This window comes from Mobula hypostoma, chromosome 18 (assembly GCF_963921235.1).
Source record: "Mobula hypostoma chromosome 18, sMobHyp1.1, whole genome shotgun sequence".
NCBI lineage: Eukaryota > Metazoa > Chordata > Chondrichthyes > Myliobatiformes > Myliobatidae > Mobula > Mobula hypostoma.
Genome location: NC_086114.1, coordinates 69,364,265 through 69,387,722, shown reverse-complemented (window position 1 = coordinate 69,387,722; position 23,458 = coordinate 69,364,265). Strand labels below are relative to the sequence as shown.

At 42.2% G+C, this 23,458-nt stretch overlaps 1 protein-coding gene across 6 annotated transcripts in view; it reads right to left on the bottom strand.

Moving 5' to 3' along the window:
- Positions 1 to 23,458, bottom strand: part of tjp1a (tight junction protein 1a) — a 210,311-nt gene that overhangs the window by 17,503 nt on the left and 169,350 nt on the right. For all 6 annotated transcript variants that reach the window (XM_063071083.1, XM_063071081.1, XM_063071082.1 and 3 more), the window contains 5 exons: positions 20,172 to 21,002; positions 18,603 to 18,703; positions 16,842 to 17,060; positions 2,490 to 2,611; positions 252 to 693 (listed from right to left, as the gene is read on the bottom strand). In XM_063071083.1, coding sequence (XP_062927153.1) covers positions 252 to 693; positions 2,490 to 2,611; positions 16,842 to 17,060; positions 18,603 to 18,703; positions 20,172 to 21,002 — 1,715 coding nt within the window. The remainder of the gene's footprint in view (positions 1 to 251; positions 694 to 2,489; positions 2,612 to 16,841; positions 17,061 to 18,602; positions 18,704 to 20,171; positions 21,003 to 23,458) is intronic.

Sequence of the window (23,458 nt, the reverse complement as noted above, 5' to 3'; positions counted from 1 at the left end):
TCGTTCGTTCATTAGCATAGCTAACGTTATTTAAACTAGCTGGCTAGCTGCTAAGGAGCTACTCTATTGCAGACATCCCACCTCTCCCGGAAGTTCCGTGAGTCTCCCGCAAATTGATGGTGCTACCTCCCTGAAATGAGTTTTTGCAGGGTGGGATGTCTGTTGATATGATAATTAAAGCAAAACTCTTGATGTGCCCGATTTCAAACACTCAAGAGCACTCAATCTTTCACATGAACAAAGCCACTTACCTCACAGGAACAGCTTTAGGAACAGCCTGATACTTGGCTCGGTGATCGGACGGTCTGGGGAATGTGTCAGTGCCACTGTCAATGTCTGGAGGCTGAGGAGAGCTGTGTGCCTTCACCAACGTCTCAGGCTTGGGCTGGAGCTGAGGTTCACTTGGCAGGAGGTTGTGATCAAACTTTGGACTCTCGAATTTGCGCTCAAAGGGGCGTGCAGTACTTGTGTACGGCTTTGGGGCAAAACGGTTGTACGGTGTGGCAGCTTGTTTCTGGGGTTGCTCCATTCCATTTATAGGCGCTCTTTCTGAAACAGGGAAGTTTTTCTGAAGATAATAATTCGAATGAACCGTTTCCTCTCGAGCAGTAGGCCTCAAAGCCTGGGGTTTGCTTTGAGGTATTTCTGGCTTCACTTGTAGGACACTGGGTAAATCCTGAGACATTGAGCTCACTGCAAAGAGCAAGGTAAAAAAAAAAGGCTTAGTTATCTACTAAGTTTGTGAAGAAAAATGAAAATGATAATGCACAGGAAGACCATTTCAGTGCTGCTGGCACTCACAGATGAAGCCCCCCTACACTTCAATTATCAAACCATCACACTACCTTGGCGCTGTGGTGAGAGAAGCCGACCACAACTATGAGCAGTCTTGTCCCAATTTCTCCTTTCTATTGGTCACACGACTGACAAGCAGTGAAAAGTATAATTAGTTTTAGTCACACTTTTAATTGAAAAGATTTTGCTCAAGCAATCACGAGTAAAGTAAAAGTCAGCTATCAACAACTGGAACTGAGAGTGTTTCTGGAGGAATATATTGGGTAGGAGAGAGTTGAAAGAAATTAGAAAGGGAAAAAGGGACATGGAATACCCAGTCCTGATGAAGGGTTTTGAGCTGAAATGTCGACTCTTTATTCATTTCCATAGACGCTGCCTGACCTTCTGAGTTCCTCCAGCATTTTGTGTGTGTTGCCATTTCATATTGCCACGAAATACCCTTGGCAAGGAAGATTAAGGAGAATTCCAATACCAAGGTTTGGCTATCAGAAGCAAGAGGGTAGCAAGGGTAATTCACATGTGAAGCCAGCCAATGTGGATAAGATTCCAAATGAATACATCTCATCTGTACTCACAAAGGAGAAAGATATGGAAGGTAAACACAAGAGATTCTGCAGATGCTGGAAATCCAAAGCAATGCACACAAAAAGCTGGAGGAATTTAGCAGGTCAGGCAGCATCTATGGAAATGAATAAACAGTTGACGTGTCCTCAGGGTTCAGCCTGAAACATTGACTATTTCTTCTTTTCTGAAGATATGGAAGATTGTAACTTTAGGGAGGTTTACTTAGATAAAATGCAGCAGGCCAGTATGAAGAAGTGAAGGAATTGGATGTCATGGGACACATAAGGGTTGATAAATCCCTCCACGACCAGATGGGGTCTATCCCAAGTGGCTATGGGAAGGAGACCCTGATGAGATTTTTTCAGACAGGAGAGGCAGATACTGGCATCTGGAGCAACAAATAAACTGCTGCAGGAACTTGATGGATCAAGCAGCATCTACTGTTGACAATTTTTTATCCCTACTGTCCACCCCTACATATTCGTCCCCCCCACAATGACACACAGATGCTGTTCGACCCACCAACTTCCTACTGAAGACATTTCTGCATCTTTGTTAACCACAGGCGAAGTTCCACACAACTGCAGAACAGCTCAATTTATTCCTTTATTGAAGGGCAACAGGAACAAGCCAAGTAACTGCAAGTCACTGAACCTAACATCAATGGAGGTAAATTACTGACAAAAACTCTTAAGGGATAGCACTTGTATACATTTCAAAAGGCAGGGGATGATCAAGTATAGTTTGCATGAACATGTGGGGAAATCCAAGCTCACATGTTATTTTTGAGGAACAAGCGAAGAAGCTCGTTCGTGCTTGTGGGTCCTTGCTACAGTGGAATGATTTTCACTGGCTGTGAAGTGATTTGGGACACCCAAGGGTCCCAGTAAATTAGCTTACAAGTTTGTTCTTGTCTATGTATTTTAACATAAACTTTATTGAATCAACACAAGAACTGAGGTATTCATGGTGGGTTTGTAATTTCATTTGTCAAATTAATTCTGTAGATTTGTGTTGTTTCACAGGCAGCAAATACAAAAGCATTCAATATTATATTTAATATTAGCTACTTCTTGAAGCACCAACCCAACACATTCAAAAATGTGGAGAGCCACAGCTGCAATTCCTACCTTCAGATGGAGAAACCTTGGGATGCACTGAAGAGTTCAAACTCTGTTGAGAAGGTCCATAACGTGACTGAAGGCCAGTGCTGCTAGGTTTGACCACATGATCAAAGTCTGCTGGTGTACTCCTATAAATAACAATACATCTCTTAGAAATATACACACGTCTAAATCTACTTCAGAAATAAAATGGTGGGTACATGTCAGCAAAGTGGTGCAGTTCATCCAATGTGCAACTGAACATCACCCCAAACCCAACAACAGCGATCGTGATTCAACATAAAATGCACTCAGGTGTAACAGCATTAGCACTGATTAAAGGTAATGCAATAATTTTAAATTTCCCAGCATAATACATGATCATGCCCGTTACATTACACAACTGGACTTGAGATATCTCAGCACATTTAAAGCATCGTTGCTTGGGCCATTTAGAAAAATGTTTTTCGAATGGCTATTGGCAATGAAGTGTCTTTTGGCAAAAACAAAAATGAGCTGAATCAGACTGAATTGGTAATATGAACACACAGGATAAAGAAACTTCACAATTCCTTTGTCCTTTACCCTTCGAACAGGACCAAGCAAAAGTTTAATTCACACAAAACAAGCAACCAATATTACTGGTGAATCTCACAACCTCCCTTCAAGCTTTCACTTGTATACAAGCCAAAAACAGCGTGCAAAAGTTCGAATAAAGAGGGAAGAAGAATAAACAGGACATTCACTGTTTTGGCAGCAACATTAAAACCAACATTTACTGCAGTATTTTGATAATTCAAAGTCAACATTACAGTTCAAATAATGAAATTACCAATCTTTCACTGGTGAATCTGGATCAGACAGCCATGAGTGAAAGACCATAAGAACATAGGATATAGAAGCAGGAGCAGGCCATTCAGCCCATCGAGTCTGCTCCACTATTCAATCATGGGCTGATCCAATTCTTCCTGTCATCCCCACTCCCCTGCTTTCACCCCATACCCTTTGATACCCTGGCTAATCAAGAACCTATCTATCTTTACCTTAAATGCACCCAATGACTTGGCCTCCACAGCCGCTCATGGCAACAAATTCCACGGATTTACCACCCTGACTAAAGTAATTTTTCCGCATCTCTGTTCTAAATGGATGTCCTTCAATCCTGAAGTCGTGCCCTCTTGTCCTGGACTCCCCTATGATGGGAAATAACTTTGCCATATCTAATCTGTTCAGGCCTTTTAAAATTCAGTATGTTTCTATGAGCTCCCCCCCTCATTCTCTTGAACTCCAGGGAGTACAGCCCAAGAGCTGCCAGATGTTCCTCATACATTCCTTTCATACCTGGAATCATTCTTGTGAATCTTCTCTGAACCCTCTCCAATGTCAGTATATTCTTTCTAAAACAAGAAGCTCAAAACTGCACACAATACACAGGAGGTCTCACGAGTGCCTTATAGAGCCTCAACATCACATCCATGCTCTTATATTCTATACCTCTAGAAATGAATGCCAATATTGCATTCGCCTTCTTCACCACCAACTCAGCCTGGAGGTGAACCTTTAGGGTATCCTACACAAGGACTCCCAAGTCCCTTTGCATCTCTGCATTTTGAATTCTCTCCCCATCTAAATAATAGTCTGCCTGTTTATTTCCTTCACCAAAGTGCATGACCATACACTTTCCAACATTGTATTTCATTTGCCACTTCTTTGCCCATTCCCCTAAACTATCTAAGTCTCTCTGCAGGCTCTCTGTTTCCTCAACACTACCTGCTCCTCCACCTATCTTTGTATCATCAGCAAATTTAGCTACAGATCCATTAATCCCATAGTCCACATCATTGACATACATCGTAAAAAGCAGCAGTCCCAACACCGACCCCTGTGGAACTCCATTGGGAAGAATAGGATCCCTTTATTCCCACTCTCTGTTTTCTGTCGATCAGCCAATGCTCTACCCATGCTAGTAACTCCCCTGTAATTCCATGGGCTCTTATCTTACTCAGCAGCCTCATGTGCGGCACCTTGTCAAAGGCCTTCTGAAAATCCAAGTACACCACATCCACTGCATCTCTTTTGTCTACCCTGCTGGTAATTTCCTCAAAAAATTGCAGTAGGTTCGTCAGGCAGGATGTTCCTTTCAGGAAACCATGCTGGCTTTGGCCTATCTTGGCATGTGCCTCTAGGTACTCCGTAATCTCATCCCTCACAATCGATTCCATCAGCTTCCCAACCACTTATGTCAGGCTAACAGGTCTATAGTTTCCTTTCTGCTGCCACCCACCCTTCTTAAATAGTGGAGTAACATTTTCAATTTTCCAGTCATCTGGTACAATGCCAGAATCTATCGATTCTTGAAAGATCATTGTTAATGCCTCTGCAATCTCTCCAGCTACTTCCTTCAGAACTCAAGGGTGCATTCCATCAGGTCCAGGAGATTTATCCACCCTCAGACCATTATGTTTCCTGAGCACCTTCTCAGTCGTAATTTTCACTGTACATCCTTCAGTTCCCCAACACTCTTGAATGTCCAGTATACTGCAGATGTCTCCCACTGTGAAGACTGATGCAAAATACTAATTCAGTTTCTCTGCCATCTCTGTGCCTCTCATTACAATATCTCCAACGTCATTTTCTATTGGTCCTATATCTACCCTCAACTCTCTTTTACCCTTTATATACTTAAAAAAGCTTTTAGTATCTTCTTTGATATTAGTAGCCAGCTTCCTTTCATAATTCATCTTTTCCTTCCTAATGACCTTCTTAGTTTCCTTCTGCAAGTCTTTAAAAGCTCCCTAATCCTCTACCCTCCCACTAGCTCTGGCTTCCTTGTATGCTCTCTCTTGCTTTTACTTTGGCTCTGACTTCACTTGTCAGCCACCGTAATGTCCTCCTTCCATTCGAAAATTTCTTCTTATTTGGAATATATCTGTCTTGCGCTTCCCTCATTTTTCACAAAAACTCCAGCCATTGCTGCTCTGCTGTCCTTCCTGCTAGTGTCTCTTTCCAGTCAACTTTGACCAGTTCCCCTCTCATGCCATTGCAATTTCCCTTATTCCACTGAAATAGCAACATATTGGAATTCAGTTTCTCCCTCTCAAATTTCAAAGTGAACTCAATCATATTGTGATCACTGTTCCCCAAGTGTTCCTTAACTTTAAGCTCTCTTATCACCTCTGGATCGTTGCAATTGTAATTCTCTCCTGATCAACCTGCTATTTCACGTCTGAATAGGCTGTTTTTAAAGACACTTTCATTTAATTAACAGTTTAATGTAGGACTCAAGTTTACAGTCACTCCGTCGTCACCAGCACAACAAGGTTGCTGAGGGAAAATGCACTACAGCACAATCATTGGAGAATGCAACTGATGGGGGTGCTCAGTGACATCATACTGTTACATACCTCATGGGTATCTTGTGACTGTCTTATGACCATGATGTAATTGAGTATCTTGTGAGCATGATGTAATGGTCTTGTGAAGGTGGGGTCGTAATTTTCCTGCCAGTGTGAGGTCATGTGATGACATGTTCCCTACAGGTATATAAAAGGGGAAACTCCCGTTGTCACGCAGTTTAGTTCGTCAGTTACTCCATTATGCTGCGTATTCGTCTCATGATGCAGTTTCGTTTTAAAGTGGAGTTTTACTTTCTATTGTAATGTAAAATCGTTGTGCCGGCAGTTTCGCCAATTGCCTGCCAGGAAAAGGTCAGTTCCTTTAAGCCGTTTTATTTCCTTCGTCGTGAATTCTTTAGATGAGATCAGCAGTAACATCATGTCTTCGAAGAAATCCCTTTCCAGAGAAGTCTCTCCTTACTGACTGTGTAAATCACTTGGACTTTCGAATTTACCACTTTAAGACTATGTTCCAATTTACCACTTTAAGAACTGTTCCAGCGTTGCCGTATAGCAGTTAACTTCCGGTTAAGTTAGTCATTTGAATACTTTTTGCTATTGTTGAGCAGAGTTTAATAAGCGTTTAGGTTTGTTTATAAAATCTGACTCAATTCTATATTCATTGTTGCTGATGATGTGCTGAATTCAGGGTGACATGCTGGCACAGCCAGGGGAGCTCTGCCTCAGTGCTACAGGACCTACATTCAGTCCCAATCTCCAGTGCTAACACTGGTGTTTGTACAGTAGAATACAAAACATACAAAGGAATAGCATAGCAACAGGCCCTTTACCCACAAACCAATTAGTGATCAAATGACCAACTAAATTAATCCATTATGCCTACACAGTGTCCATCTTTCTCACATTCATGTGGCTAACTGAACGTCTCTTAAAAGTCCCGAATGTATTTGCCTCTACCCCCACCCGAGGCACTGCACTGGAAGCACCCACCACTCTGTGTAAAGGAAACTTGCTTCTCACATCCCTATCACCCTAAATGCATGTCCTCTGGTATTAGACATTTTAGCCTGAGGGGAAATATACTGTCTATCTACTCTGTGCCTCTCATAATCTTATAAACCTCTCTCAGCTCTCCCTTCAGTATCTGCTACTACAGAGAAAACAACCCAAGGTTGTCCAATCTTCTCTGAGTTTCCTCCAGTTTTTTTCCCCTGATGACATGGAATTTGGAGGTTATTTGCCACTGTAAGTTACCCCAGTCATGTAGCTGAGCAGTAGAATCTAGTGGGTGTTGATGGTTGGCAAGGATTCAGTGGGCTGGGAGAACCTGTTTACCTCCTGTATGACCATGACTCTTGTTCTATCACTGGTAGAAGAGCTCCTTCTCCTCAGTGCACTTAATATCTCATTCCTGTACCTCGTACAAGGGCCACCACTTACTGAGCCCACACAAGCCATTAAACTACTAAATACTGGTGTGCCTTTCATTGCCGCAGAGATAAATCCATTCTGTTGGGAATAAAACTCACACCAGAGCCATGCTCTCTTCTTACTGCTGCCATCAGGAAGGAGGTACAGGAGCCTCAGGACTCTCACCACCGGGTTCAGGAACAGTTATTACCCCTCAACCATCAGGCTCTTGAACCAGAGGGAATAACTTCACTCACTCCATCACTGAATTGTCACCACAACCTATGGACTCATCTTCAAGAACTCTATATATCATGTTTTTGATATTTATTGCTTTTTTTTCTTTCTCTTTCTTTTTGTATTTGCAGTTTGTTTTTTTGCACATTGGCTGTTGTACGTCCTGTTGGGTGCAGTCTTCCACGGATTCTATTATATTTCTTGCATTTACTGTGAATGCCCACAGGAAAACGAGTCTCAGGGTTGTATATGGTGACATATATGTACTTTGAAGATCAAGCTTCTGTGTAGAGCTGTGGTGCGATCTCTTTGAGTACTGGTCTACGAATTCCAATCACAAACAAGAGAAAATCTGTAGATGCTAGAAATCCGAGTAACACACACAAAATACTGGAAGAGCTCAACAGGCTAGGCAGCATCTATGGAAAAAAGTACAGTCGACGCTTCAGGCCGAAACCCTTCGGCAGGACTGGAGAAGTAAAGCTGAGGAGTAGATTTAAAAGGTGGGAGGAGGGAAGAGAGAACCACCAGGTGATAGGTGAAACCTGGGGTGGGGGGGTGGTGGATGAAGTAAAGAGCTGGGAAGTTGGTTGAGGATGGGAAATGGAGAAAGGAGGGGTGGAGTTGGGGGGGGGCATGACTGGAATCAATCGATTTCTCAAACCTGGTGGTACTCTCTCCCCAATGAAAAGATGTGCTGACATTGGAGAGGGTTCAGAGGTGGTTCATGAGAATGATTCTGGGAATGAAAGGGTTTATCATATGAACAGCAATTGAAGTCTCTGGGCTTGTACTCGTTAGAATTTAGAAGAATGGTGGTTGGGTGGGGGGAATCTCATTGAAATGTATTGAATGTTGAAAGGCCCAGATACAGTGGATGAGAAGAGAATGTTTCCTTTGGTGACTGAGTCTATGACCAAAGGGCACAGCCTTAAAATAGAGATATGTCCATTCAGAACAGAGATTAAGAGGAAATTCTTTAGCCAGAGGGTGGTATACCTCTGGAATTAATTGCCACAGGTATCTATGGAGGCCAGGTCACTGGGTGCATTTAAGATGAAGGTTGATAAGTTCCTGATTAGTCAGGGTGTGAAAGGCTACAGGGAGAAGGCGGGAGAATGGTATAGAAGAAAATGGATTTGCCATGACGAAATAGTGTTGCAGACTCAGTGCCAAATGGCCTAATTCTGCTCCTGTCTTATGGTCCTACGTGAAGATGTGGATGCTTTGATGTGCAATTCCTACCGTTGAGTAGTTCGTCAAGTCTAAACTGTCACCCACAGAAAATCCAGACATTTGACAGGTACGTTAGAAGTTTTTGATTTTAAATCTACTCCTTTTGAGATTTGGTGACTATTGGAAAGTTCACACCTTATTTCCTAATCCTAAATGCCATTGAGGTGATGGTGCACCAATCTCTGACCACTGTTGGTCCTTGAAGTGAACATAATCCTATGGTGCTGCTGAGAAGCAACTAAGACCATCAGACGTAGAAGCAGAATTTGGCCATTCATCCAGTCGAGTCTGCTTTGTCATTTGATTATGGCTAATTTATTTTTCTTCTCAACCACATTCTCCTGCCTTATCACATTTAATGGTCTTATTAAGTGAACAGCTAGAAGTTGTGATCCATGTGGGTACCAATGACATGGGTAGGACAAGTGATAAGGCTCTGCACAGGGTGTTCAGGGATTTGGGTATTAAGGCAGTAGATGTGTTGTGATCTCAGGATTGACATGCATGCCACATGCTAGTGAGGCCAGAACTAGAAAGATTATACAGTTTAATATGTGGCTAAGGAGTTGGCATAGGAGGGAGAGCATAAGATTTTTGGATCATTGGGCTCTCTTCCAGGGAAGGTGAGACCCGTACAGAAGCAACACACACACAAAATGCTGGTGAACGCAGCAGGCCAGGCAGTATCTATAGGAAGAGGTACGTTGACTGTACCACTTCCTATACGAAGGCCCAAAACGTCAACTGTACCTGTTCCTATAGATGCTGCCTGGCCTGCTGCTTTCACCAGCATTTTTTGTGTGTGTTGCTTAGATTTCCAGCATCTGCAGATCTCCTTGTGTTTGCACCTGAACTGGAAGGCAACTAACAGCAGGAAGGTTTGTTCATACTGCATGGTGGGATTTAAACTAGAGTTGCAGTGGGAGTGCCAGAATAGTGAGTGGACAGGTTGTGGACGCAGATCTTGGTCAGACCTCAAAATTAGGAATCAAAGGGTGGAGCATGGTGTAACTAGTGTCCTGACCTGCGTATATTTCAAAGCAAGAAATATTGTAGGAAAGGCGGATGATGGTGCTGAAGATGAGGTAGCTGGTTTACAAATAGAGGCAATGTGTAGTGAGGAAAGGCTGTTGATGGGGCAAAATTGTAGTCAACAGGATGGGTTGTAATGTAAAAGGCCGAAAAAAATCGAAAAGGGTGAATACAGGACTGAACATGTTATATTTGAATGAGCACAGTAATAAGGATGCAGTCTACAAATTACAATAGGAGACAGAAAATGCATGCCAACAGGGCAATGCTACTATAGTCATGAGGGATTTCAATATGCAGGTACATTGGGGAAAATCAGCTTGGCGTTGATTCCAGGAGAGGGAATTTCTAGAATACCCACGAGATGGCTTTTTGGAGCAGCTTGCGCTTCAGCCCACTCAGCGATCAGCTATTCTGGATTGGGTGTTGTGCAATGAGCCAGAATTGATTACAGAGCTTAAGGTAAAAGAACCCTGAGGGGCAAGTGATCATAATATGATCGAATTCACCCTGAAATTTGAGGAGAAGCTAAAGTCAGATGTATCAGTATTATGGTGGAGTAAAGGGAATTACAGAGGCACAAGGGAGGAGTTGGCCAGAATTGATTGGAAAAGAACACTGACATGGATGATGGCAGAGCAGCAATGGCTGGGATTTCTGGAAGCAAGTTGGAAGGCACAGTAAAGGAAAGATGACACAACCATGGCTAACAAGAGAAGTCAAAGCCAACATAAAAGTCAAAAACAGCAAAAAATTAGTGGGAAGTTATAGGATTGGGAAGCTCTTAAAAACCAACAGAAGGCAACTAAAAAAGTCATTAGAGTAAAGGTGGAATCCAAAAGTAAACTAGCCTATAATATTAATGAGGATACCAAAAGTTTCTTCAGATATATAAAGTGTTTAAAGGAGAGGTGAGAGTGGGTATCAGATTGCTGGAAAATGATGCTGGAGAGGTAATAATGGGGGACAAAGAAGGCCGACAAACTGAAGAAATGTTTTATATTAATCTTCACTGTTGAAGACCCTAACAGTATGGTGGAAGTTCCAGGTGTCAGGGATTACGAAGTGTGTGAATTTACCATTACTAGAAAAGGTTCTTTGGAAACTGAAAGGTCTGAAGGTAGATAAGTCACCTGGACCAGATGATGTATACCCCAAGGTTCTGAAAGAGGTGACTGAAGAGATTGTGGAGGCATTAGTGATAATCTTTCAAGAATCACTGGATTCTGGAATGACTCCAGAAGACTGGAAAATTTAAAATGTCACTCCACCCTTCAAGAAGGGAAAGAGGCAGAAAAAAGAAAACTTTAGGCCAGTTAGTCTGACCTCAGTGGTTGCGAAGATGTTGGAGTCAATTATTAAGGATGGGGTCTCACGTACATCAAGGCACATGATAAAATAGGCTGTAGCCTGCAAGGTTTCCGCAAGGAAAAATTTTGTCTGACAAATCTGCTGCAATTCTTTGAAGACATAACAAGCAGAATAGACAAAAGAGAATTGGCTGATGTTGTATATTTGGATTTTCAGAAGGTCTTTAACAAGGTGCCACACATAAGGCTGCTTAACAAGCTACGACCCCATGGTATTACAGGAAAGATAACAGATCATTAGCTGATTGGCAGAAGGCAAGAAAATGGGAATAAAAGGAGTCTTTTTTGGTTGGCTGCCGGTGACTAGTGGTATTCCACAGGGGTCTGTGTTGGGACTGATACTTTTTACATTATATGTCAATGATTTCGATGATGGAATTGATGGCTTTGTTGCAAAGTGTGCAGACAATATGAAAATAGGTGGAGGGGCAGGTAATTTTGAGGAAGATGACAGTCTATAGAAGGACTTGGACAGAACAGGAGAATGGCAAAAAAATTACAGATGGAATACAGTGTCAGTAAGTGTATGGTAGACTATTTTCTAAATGGAGCAAAAGTACCAAAAAATTGAGGTGCAAAGGGACTTGGAGTCCTTGTGCAGGATTCCCTAAAGGTTCATTTGCAGGTTGAGTCTGTGGTGAGGAAGGCAAAGGCAATACTAGCATTCATATCAAGAGGACTAGAATATAAAGCAAGGATGCAATGTTCAGACTTCATAAAGCACTGGTGAGGCCTCGCTTGAGTACTGAGAGAAGTTTTGGGCCCCTTATCTTAGAATGTATGTGCTGAAACTGGACAGGGTTCAAAAGAGATTCACAAAAATCATTCCAGAATTGAATGGCTTGTTGTATTAAGAGCATCTGATGGCTCTGGGCCTGTGTTCACTAGAATTCAGAAGAAGGAAGGGTGACCTCATTGAAACCTATCAAATGTTCAAAGGCCTTGATAGAGCCGATGCGGAGAGGATGTTTCTGATGGTGGAGTCAAGGACCAGAGGACAGTCTCAGAATAGAGGAGCATTCTTTTAGAATGGTGATGAGGAGGAATTTCTTTAGCCGGAGTGTGAGTCTGTGGAATTCAATGCCACAGGCAGCTGTGGAGGCCAAGTCATTATGTATATTTAAGGCAAAAATTAGTAGATTATGTAAAAGGATATGGGGAGAAGGCAGGAGATTGTGGCTGACAGGAAAATCAGTTCAGTATGATGAAATGGTGGAGCAGACTCAATGGGTCAAATAGCCCAATTCTTCTATATCTCATGGTCCGAATGACTTGTCCTCCACTGCCCTCTGTGGCAATGAATTCTACAAATGCACCATCCTGTGGCTAGAAAAACAGATTCTTCATCTCTTTTCTAAGACATGTCCTTATGTTCTTAGGCTACACCCTCTGACCCTAGTCTTACCCCACTATTAGAAACATCCTTTTCACGTCCACTCCATTTGGGCTTTTCAGGGTTCAGGAAGTTCCAGAATTTAGGCCCAGGGTGACAAAAAGTGAGCAATGGGTTTCCAAATCAGATGGTGGTACTTGATGGGGAAACCTGTTGATGGTGGTGCTCCCATCAGCTCCTGTTTGCCCTTCTTCATGCGGAGTCATTGGCTTGAGAGACATTATCCATGGGGCACTGAGGATGGAAGGAGTGCTTATGTAGGTGGCTATCAATTTAGAATATGGCACAGCTGTAAATCTGCTAAAGAGCGGGCTGTCCTCGAAAATTGAATGACCGTGCAAGAAAGGGGGACACCAAGAGACCTGACAACTCTGGAGGAGTTACAAGCTTCAGTGGCTGAATTGGGAGAGACTGTGCATACAAACATTCCCTGGGGTACTTCACCAGTCGCAGCTTTATAGGAGAGTAGCAAAGAGAAAGTCACTATTGAAAAAAAACTCACATGAAATCTTGGCTAGAGTTTGCCAGAAGGCATGTGGGAGACTCTGAAGTCAGCTGGAATAAGGTTCAATGGTCTGATGAAACATAAATTAAGCCAAATACCGCACATCATCAAAAACACACCATCCCTACCATGAAGCATGGTGTGGCTGCATCATGCTGCGGGGATGCTTCACTGCAGGAAGCCCTGGAAGGCTTGTGAAGGTAGAGGGTAAAATGAATGCAGCAAAATACAGGGAAATCCTGAAGGAAAGCATGATGCGGTCTGCAACAGAACTGTGTCTTAGGAGAAGATTTGTTTACCAGCAAGACAATGAGACCAAGCACAAAGCCAAAGCTACACAGGAATGGCTTAAAGACAACGAGGTTAATGTCCTGGAGTGGTCAAGTCACAGTCTAGATCTCAATCCAATTGAGAATTTGTGGCTGGACTTTAATAGGGCTGTTCATTCACAACCCCCATACAATCTGATACAGCTTGAGCAGTTTTGTAAGAAGAATAGGGAAAAATTTCAGTGTCCAGATGTGCAAAGCTAATAGAGCCCTATCCACACAGACTCAAGGCTGTATTTGCTGTCAAAGGTGCATCTACTAAATCCTGACTTGACCAGGGTGAGTAATTATGCAATCAATTATTTTGAGTTTAATAACTAATAAATTTAGACCAACTTGTATAAATTTATTTTCACTTTAATACGAAAGAGTCTTATATGTTGATCAGTGTCAAAAAGCCAAATTAAAATCTACTGTGATTCAATGTTGTAAAACAACAAAACACTAAAACTTCCAGGGTGGTGGGGTTGTTAACTTTTATAGGCATGCGATGCTTCCCTACAAGATGAATTCAATGCCTTCCATGCCCTTGAAAACTTGTGCCAACCAACTTGCCAGAGTATTCAAGAACATTTTCAACTTCCCGCTTGCTTCAAAAAGGCAACAATCATACCAGTACCTAAGAAGAATAACGTGAGTTGCCTTAATGACTATTGCCCGGTAGCACTCACATCTACAGTGATGAAATGCTTTGAGAGGTTGGTCATGACTAGACTGAACTCCTGCCTCAGCAAGGATCTGGAACCATTGCATTTTGCCTATCGCCACAATAGGTCAACGGCAGACGCAATCTCAATGGCTCCACATAGCTTTAGGCCACTTGGACAACACAAACACCGATGTCAGGATGCTGTTTAGTGACTATAGCTCAGTATTTAATTAGATTATTAGATTATGAGGACACTCACTCCTCGTTTATCGTCATTTAGAAATGCATGCATTAAAAATAATACAATGTTCCTCCAGAATGATATCACAGAACCACAGGACAAACCAGGACTAAAACTGACAAAACTACATAATGATAAAGTAGTTACAACAGTGCAAAGCAATATGTAATTTGATAAAGAGCAGACCATGGTCACAGTAAAAAAAAGTCTCAAGTCCCGATAGCCCCATCATCTCACACAGACAGTAGAAGGGAGAAACTCTCCCTGCCAAGAAACTCCAAGCGCCGCCAACTTGCCGATGCAGCACCATTGGAAGCACCTGACCCCAGCGGACTCTGAGTCTGTCCCAAAACTTCGAGCCTCCGACCAGCCCCTCCGACACAGCCTCTCCGAGCACCATCCTCTGCCGAGCGCTTCGACCCCGCCCCGGCCGCCAAGTAACAAGCAAAGCCGAGGACTCGGGGCCTTCTCCTCCAGAGATTCTGGATCACACAGTAGCAGCAGCAGCGAAGCAGGCATCTCAGAAGTTTCACCAGATGTTCCTCTGTGCTCTCATGTCTGTCTCCATCAAATCAGGACTGTGCAAGGCACCCAACTTGACAGATAACAGACATCACCACTGGAGTGGCCGCTGTGAGCTGTGTCGCGCCGCCATCTTCTCCTCCTTCCTACCATCATTCCCACAATTCTGATTGAGAAGTTACAGAATCTGGGCCTCCGTAACTCTTTCAGCAATTGGATCCTCAACTTCCTAACCAGAAGACCATAATCTGTGCAGATTGGCGATAACATCTCCTCTTTGCTGACGATCAACACTGGTGCACCTCAGGGGTGTGTGCTTAGCCCACTGGTCTACTCTCTGTATACACATGACTGTGTGGCTAGGCACAGCTCAAATACCATCTATAAATTTGCTGATGATACAATCACTGTTAGTAGAATCTCAGATGGAGAGGAGAGGGCGTATAGGAGTGAGATATGCCAACTAGTGGAGTGGTGTTGCAGCAACAATTTGGCACTCAACGTCAGTAAGACGAAAGAGCTGATTGGAAACTTCAGGAAGGAACACATATCAATTCTCATATAGGGACCAGAAGTGGAGAGAGCGAGCAAGTTCCTGCGTGTCAAGATCTCTGTGGATCCAACCTCCTCCTGACATATCAACGAAGTTATAAAGAAGGCAAGACAGCGACTTTACTTCATTTGCAATTTGAAGAGATTTGGTATGTCAACAAATACACTCAAAAACTTCTATAGATATACCATGGAGAGCATTCTGACAGGCTGCATCACTGTCTGGGGGGAGGGGGGGTTCCTGCACAGGACTGAAAGAGGCCGCACAAAGGGTTGGAAATTTAGTCTGCTCCATCTTGAGTACAAGCCTACAAAGTACCCAAGACATCTTCAAGGAGCGGTGTCTCAGAAAGGCAGTGTCCATTATTAAGGACTCAGGGCATGTAGGAGGTACAGATGCCTGAAGGCACACACTCAGTGATTCAGGAACAGCTTCTTCCCCTCTGCCATCCGATTCATAAATGGACACTACCTCACTTTTTTAAATATACAGTATTTCTGTTTTTTGCACAATTTTTAATCTATTCAACATACATATACTGTAATTGATTTATTTATTATTATATTTTTCTTCTATATTATGCACTGCATTGAACTGCTACTGCTAAGTTAACAAATTTCACAACACACTCCAGTGATAATAAACCTGATTCTGATTCTCATTGTATTTGTGCAGCTTCTGCTGATAGCACATGCTCTCTAATCTAAGCAGCATCCTGGTAAACCTCTTCTCCATTCACTTCAAAGCCTGCACATTCTGACTATAAATGAGTGACCAGGATCAAATGCAATGCTCTTGATATGGCCTAACCAGAGTATCATAAAGCTGAATCATACCGTTATGACTCGAAGTCAATCTATCAACAAATGAAGGCAAGCACAGAATAAGGCTTTCCTTATAATCAAGATGACAGGATACTGAAAACCTGCACCGACCACTTGGCTGGAGGAGCATTTAAGAAGACAGTCAATCTTTCACTGCTTTCAAAGGACATTAATCATATTGGTGCTCAAGAAGAGCAGGGCGAAGGGGAGCTGCCTCAACAACTATCACCCGGTAGCACTCACATCAACTGTAATTAAGTGCTTTGACAGGTTGGTCATGGCTTGAATTACCTCCCCCTGAGCAAGAACCTGGACCCATTGCAATTTGCTTACTGCCACAACAGGTCTAGAACAGAATCAAAGTTACTAAGATCTCTGATCGGCCTTGTACCACCTGGGCTGCTCTCGTTTCCATCCTCCTGCCATTCATTGTGTATGCAGAAGTTCAACAATCATCTCAGTGAAAGCGGTATGCCTGATGTATGTCTCCACATCATGGAGTTCCCAACATGGGCTCCACAAACCCCTTGCTTAAGTATTGGTCCATGGCATAAAAAAGTTCAGAAAGCTTGCTCTTCATCAAGGCACTGAAACAGCACTGAAGAACTTGTCCATAATTAGTTCGTATCTGCAGTCAGTGCAACTGTAGATGTCAAGACCAGAATGAGGAAATCTGATAGCACCCTCTGATAATTTCAGCCTCAAAGTCTCGTTCTGCTTACCTAGACAGGTATCCAGGATAGTTTGGCTGAAGTGTAAACTCTGATGATCGAGGTGGTTCTGGGTAGCTGCTGGGAGGAGGCTGAGTTACAGGCTTCAGATCCAAGTTTCTGCGGCCAAAATAAGACAATTGTTTTCGATAATCTTCCTCATCCTCATCTGCACTGTAGCTGTCTGTTCGTGGAGCTTCTTCTGGAATTTTCATTTGAGGTTCAGGGTTCCTGCAGGTGAAGTCAATTAGTGAATAGCAAATACATTCAAGATAGGCCTATTCAAATTAAAATAGCTGTATTTACATTGTGTTCAGCCCAAGTTGTTTTACCACAAACTCTGCTCTACAGTACCCGGAGTGAATTTGATCTGAATCACAGTTAGCCAACTCCTGGCCTAGCACTGATATATTCATTTATTACAGAATATAATAAGAAGCTAAAATGTGTTGTAGTCAAGGAGACCTGATGTCCTTGTACACAGATCAATAAAGGTTCACAAGGTAATGTCTGAAGTAAATCTATTCAAGTACATATATGTCAGCATATACAGTACAACACTAAGATTTGTTTTCTTGTGGGCATACTCAGTCAGTGCTGGAACCATAATAGAAGCAATGAAAGACTGCACCCAACAGGATGACAAACAACCAATGTGTAAAAGACAACAAACTCTGCAAATACTAAAAGAAATAAATAATAATAAGTATTGAAAACATGAGATAAAGAGTTCTTGAAAGTGCGTCCATAGGTTGTGGGGCTATTTCAGTGATGGGATGAGTTAATTTATCACCTCTGGTTCAAGAGCCTTATGGTTGAGTGATAATGACTGGTCCTGAACATGGTGGTGTGAGCTTTGAGGCTCCTGTATCACGTTCCTGATGGCAGCAGTGAGGGGGAAGAAAAAGCATGACCTGGGTGGTGGGCTGCTTTTCTATGACAGTGTGCCGTGTAGCTGTGCTCAATGGTGGTGAGGGCTTTACCTTTGATGAAATGGCTGTATCCACTACTTTTTGTAGGATTTTCCATTCAAGAGCACTGGTGTTTCCATACCAGGCTGTGATGCAGCCAGTTGATATACTCTCTACCACACGTCTATAGAAGTTTATAACAAATAAATAAGCTATAAATATCAAGAACATGAGATGAAGAGTCCTTAAAAGTGAGTCCATAGGCTGTGGGAACATTTCAGTGATGGGGTGAGTGGAGTGAAGTTATCCCTGGTTCAAAAGCCTGATGCTTGAGGGTAATAAATGTTCCTGAACCTGGTGGTGTGAATTCTGAGGTTCCTGTACCTCCTTCCAGATGGCAGCAACAAGCAGCAAATGGTACACAGGCCTTTATTGGAAGAGGACTTGACCACAAGGGTATGCACTAATACAGGAAGCACACAAACTTAACATTTTATTGATTCAAGGAGCCACAGTAAGCAGCAGACCCCATTGCAGCTCTTTGCACTGGCATCTTCAAATATCAAGGCAAAAGGAGCCACCATGAGTTGTGGCAATAAGCTACAATTTTAGCCGAGACCTCCCACTTTCGTTTAACCTCTGAAATTGTGATGTTCTGTTGAATACCAAAGAAAATACAGGATCTTCAGGTCCTCAAGTTCTGGGCACTAGTTACATGGTCACTGAAAAGCCATGGACAGAAAAGTCCCAGCATTTCAGAGAATCCCAGAGGAGGCATTTTAAAAAGATGAGCATTGAGAAAATCAGATAATTTCTGTCCTTGTAAGCAACTTCAAACAAAAGTTGAATATGATGGTTGTACCTGTATAAATGTGGAGGCTTTTCCTGCTCTGGTGTAGGCTGAAAGATTGGCTTGGAAGTAGAGACGGGAACTAACGCAGGCTTACGAGCTACTTCAGGAGACTGAAATGAAACAAGTTTATATGATGTTGAGCAACTCTGAAATGACATTTTAAATAATGGCATTAATGTAACATTTAACTTACTACCTTCAAAAGTCAAGAAGCACGCAGCCTTAATACGTATTTCAGGTTGTAGATATTTATCAAGAGAATGAGTTTAGCTCGACAACTCTTCCAGAGGTTCTGATTATTAACTAATGCAAAGAACAGCAGCATCATATATTGCACAATCAACCATGCCTAGGTGTTGGTGTTCCATTTTGGAAAGTCAAGTCAAGATAGGGCTTTCACAGTGAACAGTGTGGGCCTAGAGAAAGCTACAGAAGAGGGATCTGGACTACAAATACACGTTCTCTACTTTCAGAGAACACATAGACAGGACGCTGAAAACTGCTTTTGGCACACGGGTGCCACATCAGGGCATTGAGTTTAAAGGTTGGAGATCATGAAACAGTTGTAAATAACATTGCTGAAAAGATTTACAAGGAAGCTGGATATTGAGAGACTGAGTTATAGGCAGACAGTTGACAGGCTAGGACATTATTCGTCCGGGTGTAGGAGATTGAGAAGTGATTTTACAGAGGTGTGTAAAATCTCGAGGGGCACGTATATTTGGGTTGGGAAATCAGGATCGAAAAAGCATAGGTTTAAGGTGAGAGGGGAGACATATAATAGAAATTTGAAGGGCACTTTTTTGTTTACACAGAGTGATATGTATGTGGAATAAGCTGCCAGAGAGATAGCTGATGCGGGTATAAGAACAATGTTTAAAAGATAGTTGAACAGAAATGTTTTCCCAAATAGATATTGCCAATCTCAAAACATGAGTTTCTGCTTTAAAGAAAAGAAATTTGTTTTAAGATAATTCAACTAAAAGGCTCGTGATTAAGCTTTGTATTAAATTGGCCAGGTGCACTCAGACCTGCTCTATTCATGTTAAATTCTACTGATTTTATTTTACATTCTAGTATTTATGGAATACTGGAGCATTCAATATTGCACTCAGCCAAAGCACATGTTCCTCTGAAATCCAACACCACAACTAGACCCATCAAGCAGCAGGTCTGACAAAAAAACAACCAAACTATTTCACCATTTAGTGAAACCCATTTTGTACAAATACATGTGATGTGGAAAGGTCAGTAAAAGTAGCATTTAGGGCATTTTTCACAACTAATACAGATAAATTACAACAACTTTCCCAGAAAGAGTGGTCAGAAAATCAAAACGTAACCACCTGAAGTCTTTAGGTTTAGTCTGCCTGAATACCATAAAAGTGGCCAGGGATGAGTCCGTTCACACTGAATCCTTACAGAAATATTGGCAGTAAAATCAAAAGATAGAAATTGGTGTAAACATTCCAGTTTACCCCACGAGTCTAAATTTCATCTGCTATACTGCTATACCATGGTACCCACCAAAAGCAGTATAAAGACTCATTACGGCAAAAGACAAACTTTAAAACTTACCTTGAGTGGTGCTATTTCAGCTGGGTCCTTGCTCTTCATTGAAGTAGATTTCTTGCTTTCAAAGAGTTTTACCCGGGTAAGAACTGATTGTGGTTTCATTGCTGGGTCCACATCATCCTCCACCTGTGGCTTTGCCGGAGGCGGAGGCTGTGGTTTACTGACAGAATGTAGGGATTCTGCAGCTTTTGAGTGAGGAGGTGGTGGAGGAGGAAAAGAAGAGTCTGTGTTATGGACCAGTTCAAATTGACGAGGGAGGGAGTTGTAGCTTTGAGATGGGCCCTGCTCATAGGACCGGACTTGGGGGTCAAAATACTGTTGCTGAGGATCCAAAGATCTGGGCCCTGGTACATGAAAAACCTGCGGAACATGTTCATATCGAGGACGAGGATCACTAAGCTGTGGCTGAGGTGGCTTGTAGTTTTTAAGTGGCTTATCATAACGTGGCAATCTGTTCTCATGACTGGAGGGTGGTGGTGGTGGCGGAGGTTCCTCGTGACGAGGCTGGTAGGCACGATCTGGGTAATGCTCTTGATGTTTTGGCTCATACTCGTGTGGAATGTGGTCCTCAAAGTAAGGAGGCTGATATGGAGAGTGTTTTTCATTATAATGTGGCCACTTGTCATTGTAACAAGGCGGGTCTTCATCATAATGCAAAACAGAACCATAACCTGAAGGAAGCTGTGATTCGTGCCTGTAAGGTTGCTCCTCAAACCCTCTGTACTGCTGTGGAACTTCTTTATCAGCTCTCAGGGCAGAATGGTTACCGCCTGGCTGCTTGATTTCAAAATTGTGTCCTGGAAGTTCTTCGTTGTACAACTCCTTCTGATACATCTACATGACAAAGAGGATCAAACAGTGTTCAGGCATGTAAGCACAGAAACCAAACAGAAGTGGCTGCAATTAGACAGCAGCCCTTCAACACTTACAGAACACAAAACTGAACTTGAACTCAAGATCCTCTGTCTAAACACTAGATCCAAAATCAATAGTATTTTCTTGCACTGAGGCCTTCCATGTGATTCCATCCTTTTCTATTCTCAATTTCAATATTTGTGTTTTCCTTGTTGAACTTTTTAAACTTTTGTCCTACAGATTATTTTGCAAATGAAACCACATTGGCTTCAAATGCACATTTTAAATATGGTTGATAAATTTAACAGGTATCATGGACATGCTTTGAGATGTCCTCTTGAAATTCCTGGATTGAAAGAGAGATTGATGTGGATTTCAGAGTGGAAGGAAAGTGCTGACATGATCTGACGTGGGAACACTGGATCAGAAAATTTGTTAATACCAACATTGCTGTCGTAGTGGGCAGTGAGGAAGGTAAAGCTTGCATAGTGAACAATGGCAGACAGAATTTAATGCAGACAAGTATGAGGTGTTGCACTTTGGGAGGACAAACCAGAGTTGGACTTGCACAGTGAACAGAAGGGTACAGAAATGTGCAGTAGAACAAAGGGACCCTGGTAAGACAGACCTATAATTTGAAAGTGGCATCACAGGTAGTTAGGGTCGTAAAGAGAGTTTATGGCACAATGGCCTTCATTAATCAAAGAATTGAGTGCAGGGGTTGGGATGTTAATGTTGAAGTTGTACAAGACATTGATGAGTCCGAATTTGGAGTCTGGTCACCTATCTACAGGAAAAATATAAGCTTGAAAGAGAAGAGAAAAATGCTGCCAGGATTTGATGACCTGAGCTATATTGAACAGACTGGCACTTTATTCCTTGCAGGACAGGAACATGAAGAGAGACTATTAGTGGTGTAGGTAGGATAAATGCATGCAGGCTTTTTTTCCCCTCTAGTTGGTTGAGACTAGAACAACAGGTCACAGGTTTAGAATGAAAGTTGAAATATTTAAGAAGAATCCAAGAGGAAACTTCTTCACTCAGAAGATGGGGTGAGTGGAATGAGTTGTTAGCTGAAGTGGTACATGTGGGTTTAATTCCAAAACTGAAGAAAAGTTTGAACAGGTATGTGGACGTGAGGGTTTGGAAGCATATGGTCTGGGTGCAGGTAGATAGCACTAGGCAGAAGATCAATTTAGCATGGACTAGGTGGGCCAAAGGGCCCGTTTCTGTGGTAGTGCTCTATGACTATGATTATAAAGGCAAATGACAAAGTTTCAGTTATCAAGGCAGCAAATTATTGATGAATTTCAACTGGTTAGTAACTAATCACAGCACTGAATGGCATCGAAAATCTGGACTGGAAAGTACTGGGAAATTGAGGATTAACAAGTTCCTGGCAAAGCTACTCTGGAGTAGGTGAATGGGTCAGCACAACAGCGTGCGCTGAAGAGCCTGCACTGTTCTATGTTCTATATCTGGTCCTCTCGAAGCTTTGGTCTAATCACTAATTATTGAGTCAAGCCTAGCCTGCTTGTGGGGAGAATAAATTGTCACTTACCTTGCAAGACCATCTGCTTTTCTCTTCACATTTTAATGTTTATGACTGCCCACAGCTAATTATCATCATAGTCTTACAAAAACCCAAGAGAAAAAATGTTTTTCCAACCAAAAGACACAAGAGGTACTGCAGTTGCAGCAAATCTAAAGAATACACACAATGCGCTGCAGGAGCTCAGCAGGTCAGGTAGCATCTATGGATGGGAATATACAGGGTCTCGGCCTGAAACATTGACTCTTTATTCAGATCCATAGATGCTGCCTGAGCTGTTAAGTTCCTCCAGCACATTGTATGTATTTCCCAACCAAAAGATTTAGTCTAATATCTTACATATAGGAACTCACAAGATTAGCAACTCTGCCTTTTTAGTTTCACAGTCAGCTTCAACTTAGTACAACTTCTTCCTTTAATACACATATACTAACAAGTAAAGGGAAAGCTGACATCTTCACAACAAACTTTCCTGCCTAAACAATGGCTGTTTACACAGGAGAGCATGAACTATTGAAATCTCAAAGTAGTGGAAATGCTTAGCCTCAACTTAGATGCAGGTGCAACACAAGTCTTGGACTAGCATTTCATCTTCCACTACGGTGAGTGTGTGTAGCAGGCTGTCCTCATCTTAGAATCTTTCAACTACTCCAATCTCACAATTTTAAACTTTATACATATAATTTCAAATAATGACTCAGCTGTACAGTTATAATGAGTTGTATTCATGCAATGATCTTAATTTTTTTTCCAACCAAAGTAACGTCTCTGAATAAAATTGGATTATAAGTGCAATTGTTTCAGGACAATACAACTTTTTCCCCACAGCACAATTCTTAAAGCTTCAATATATACAGAAGCAAAGAATTAGAAAGATTATACT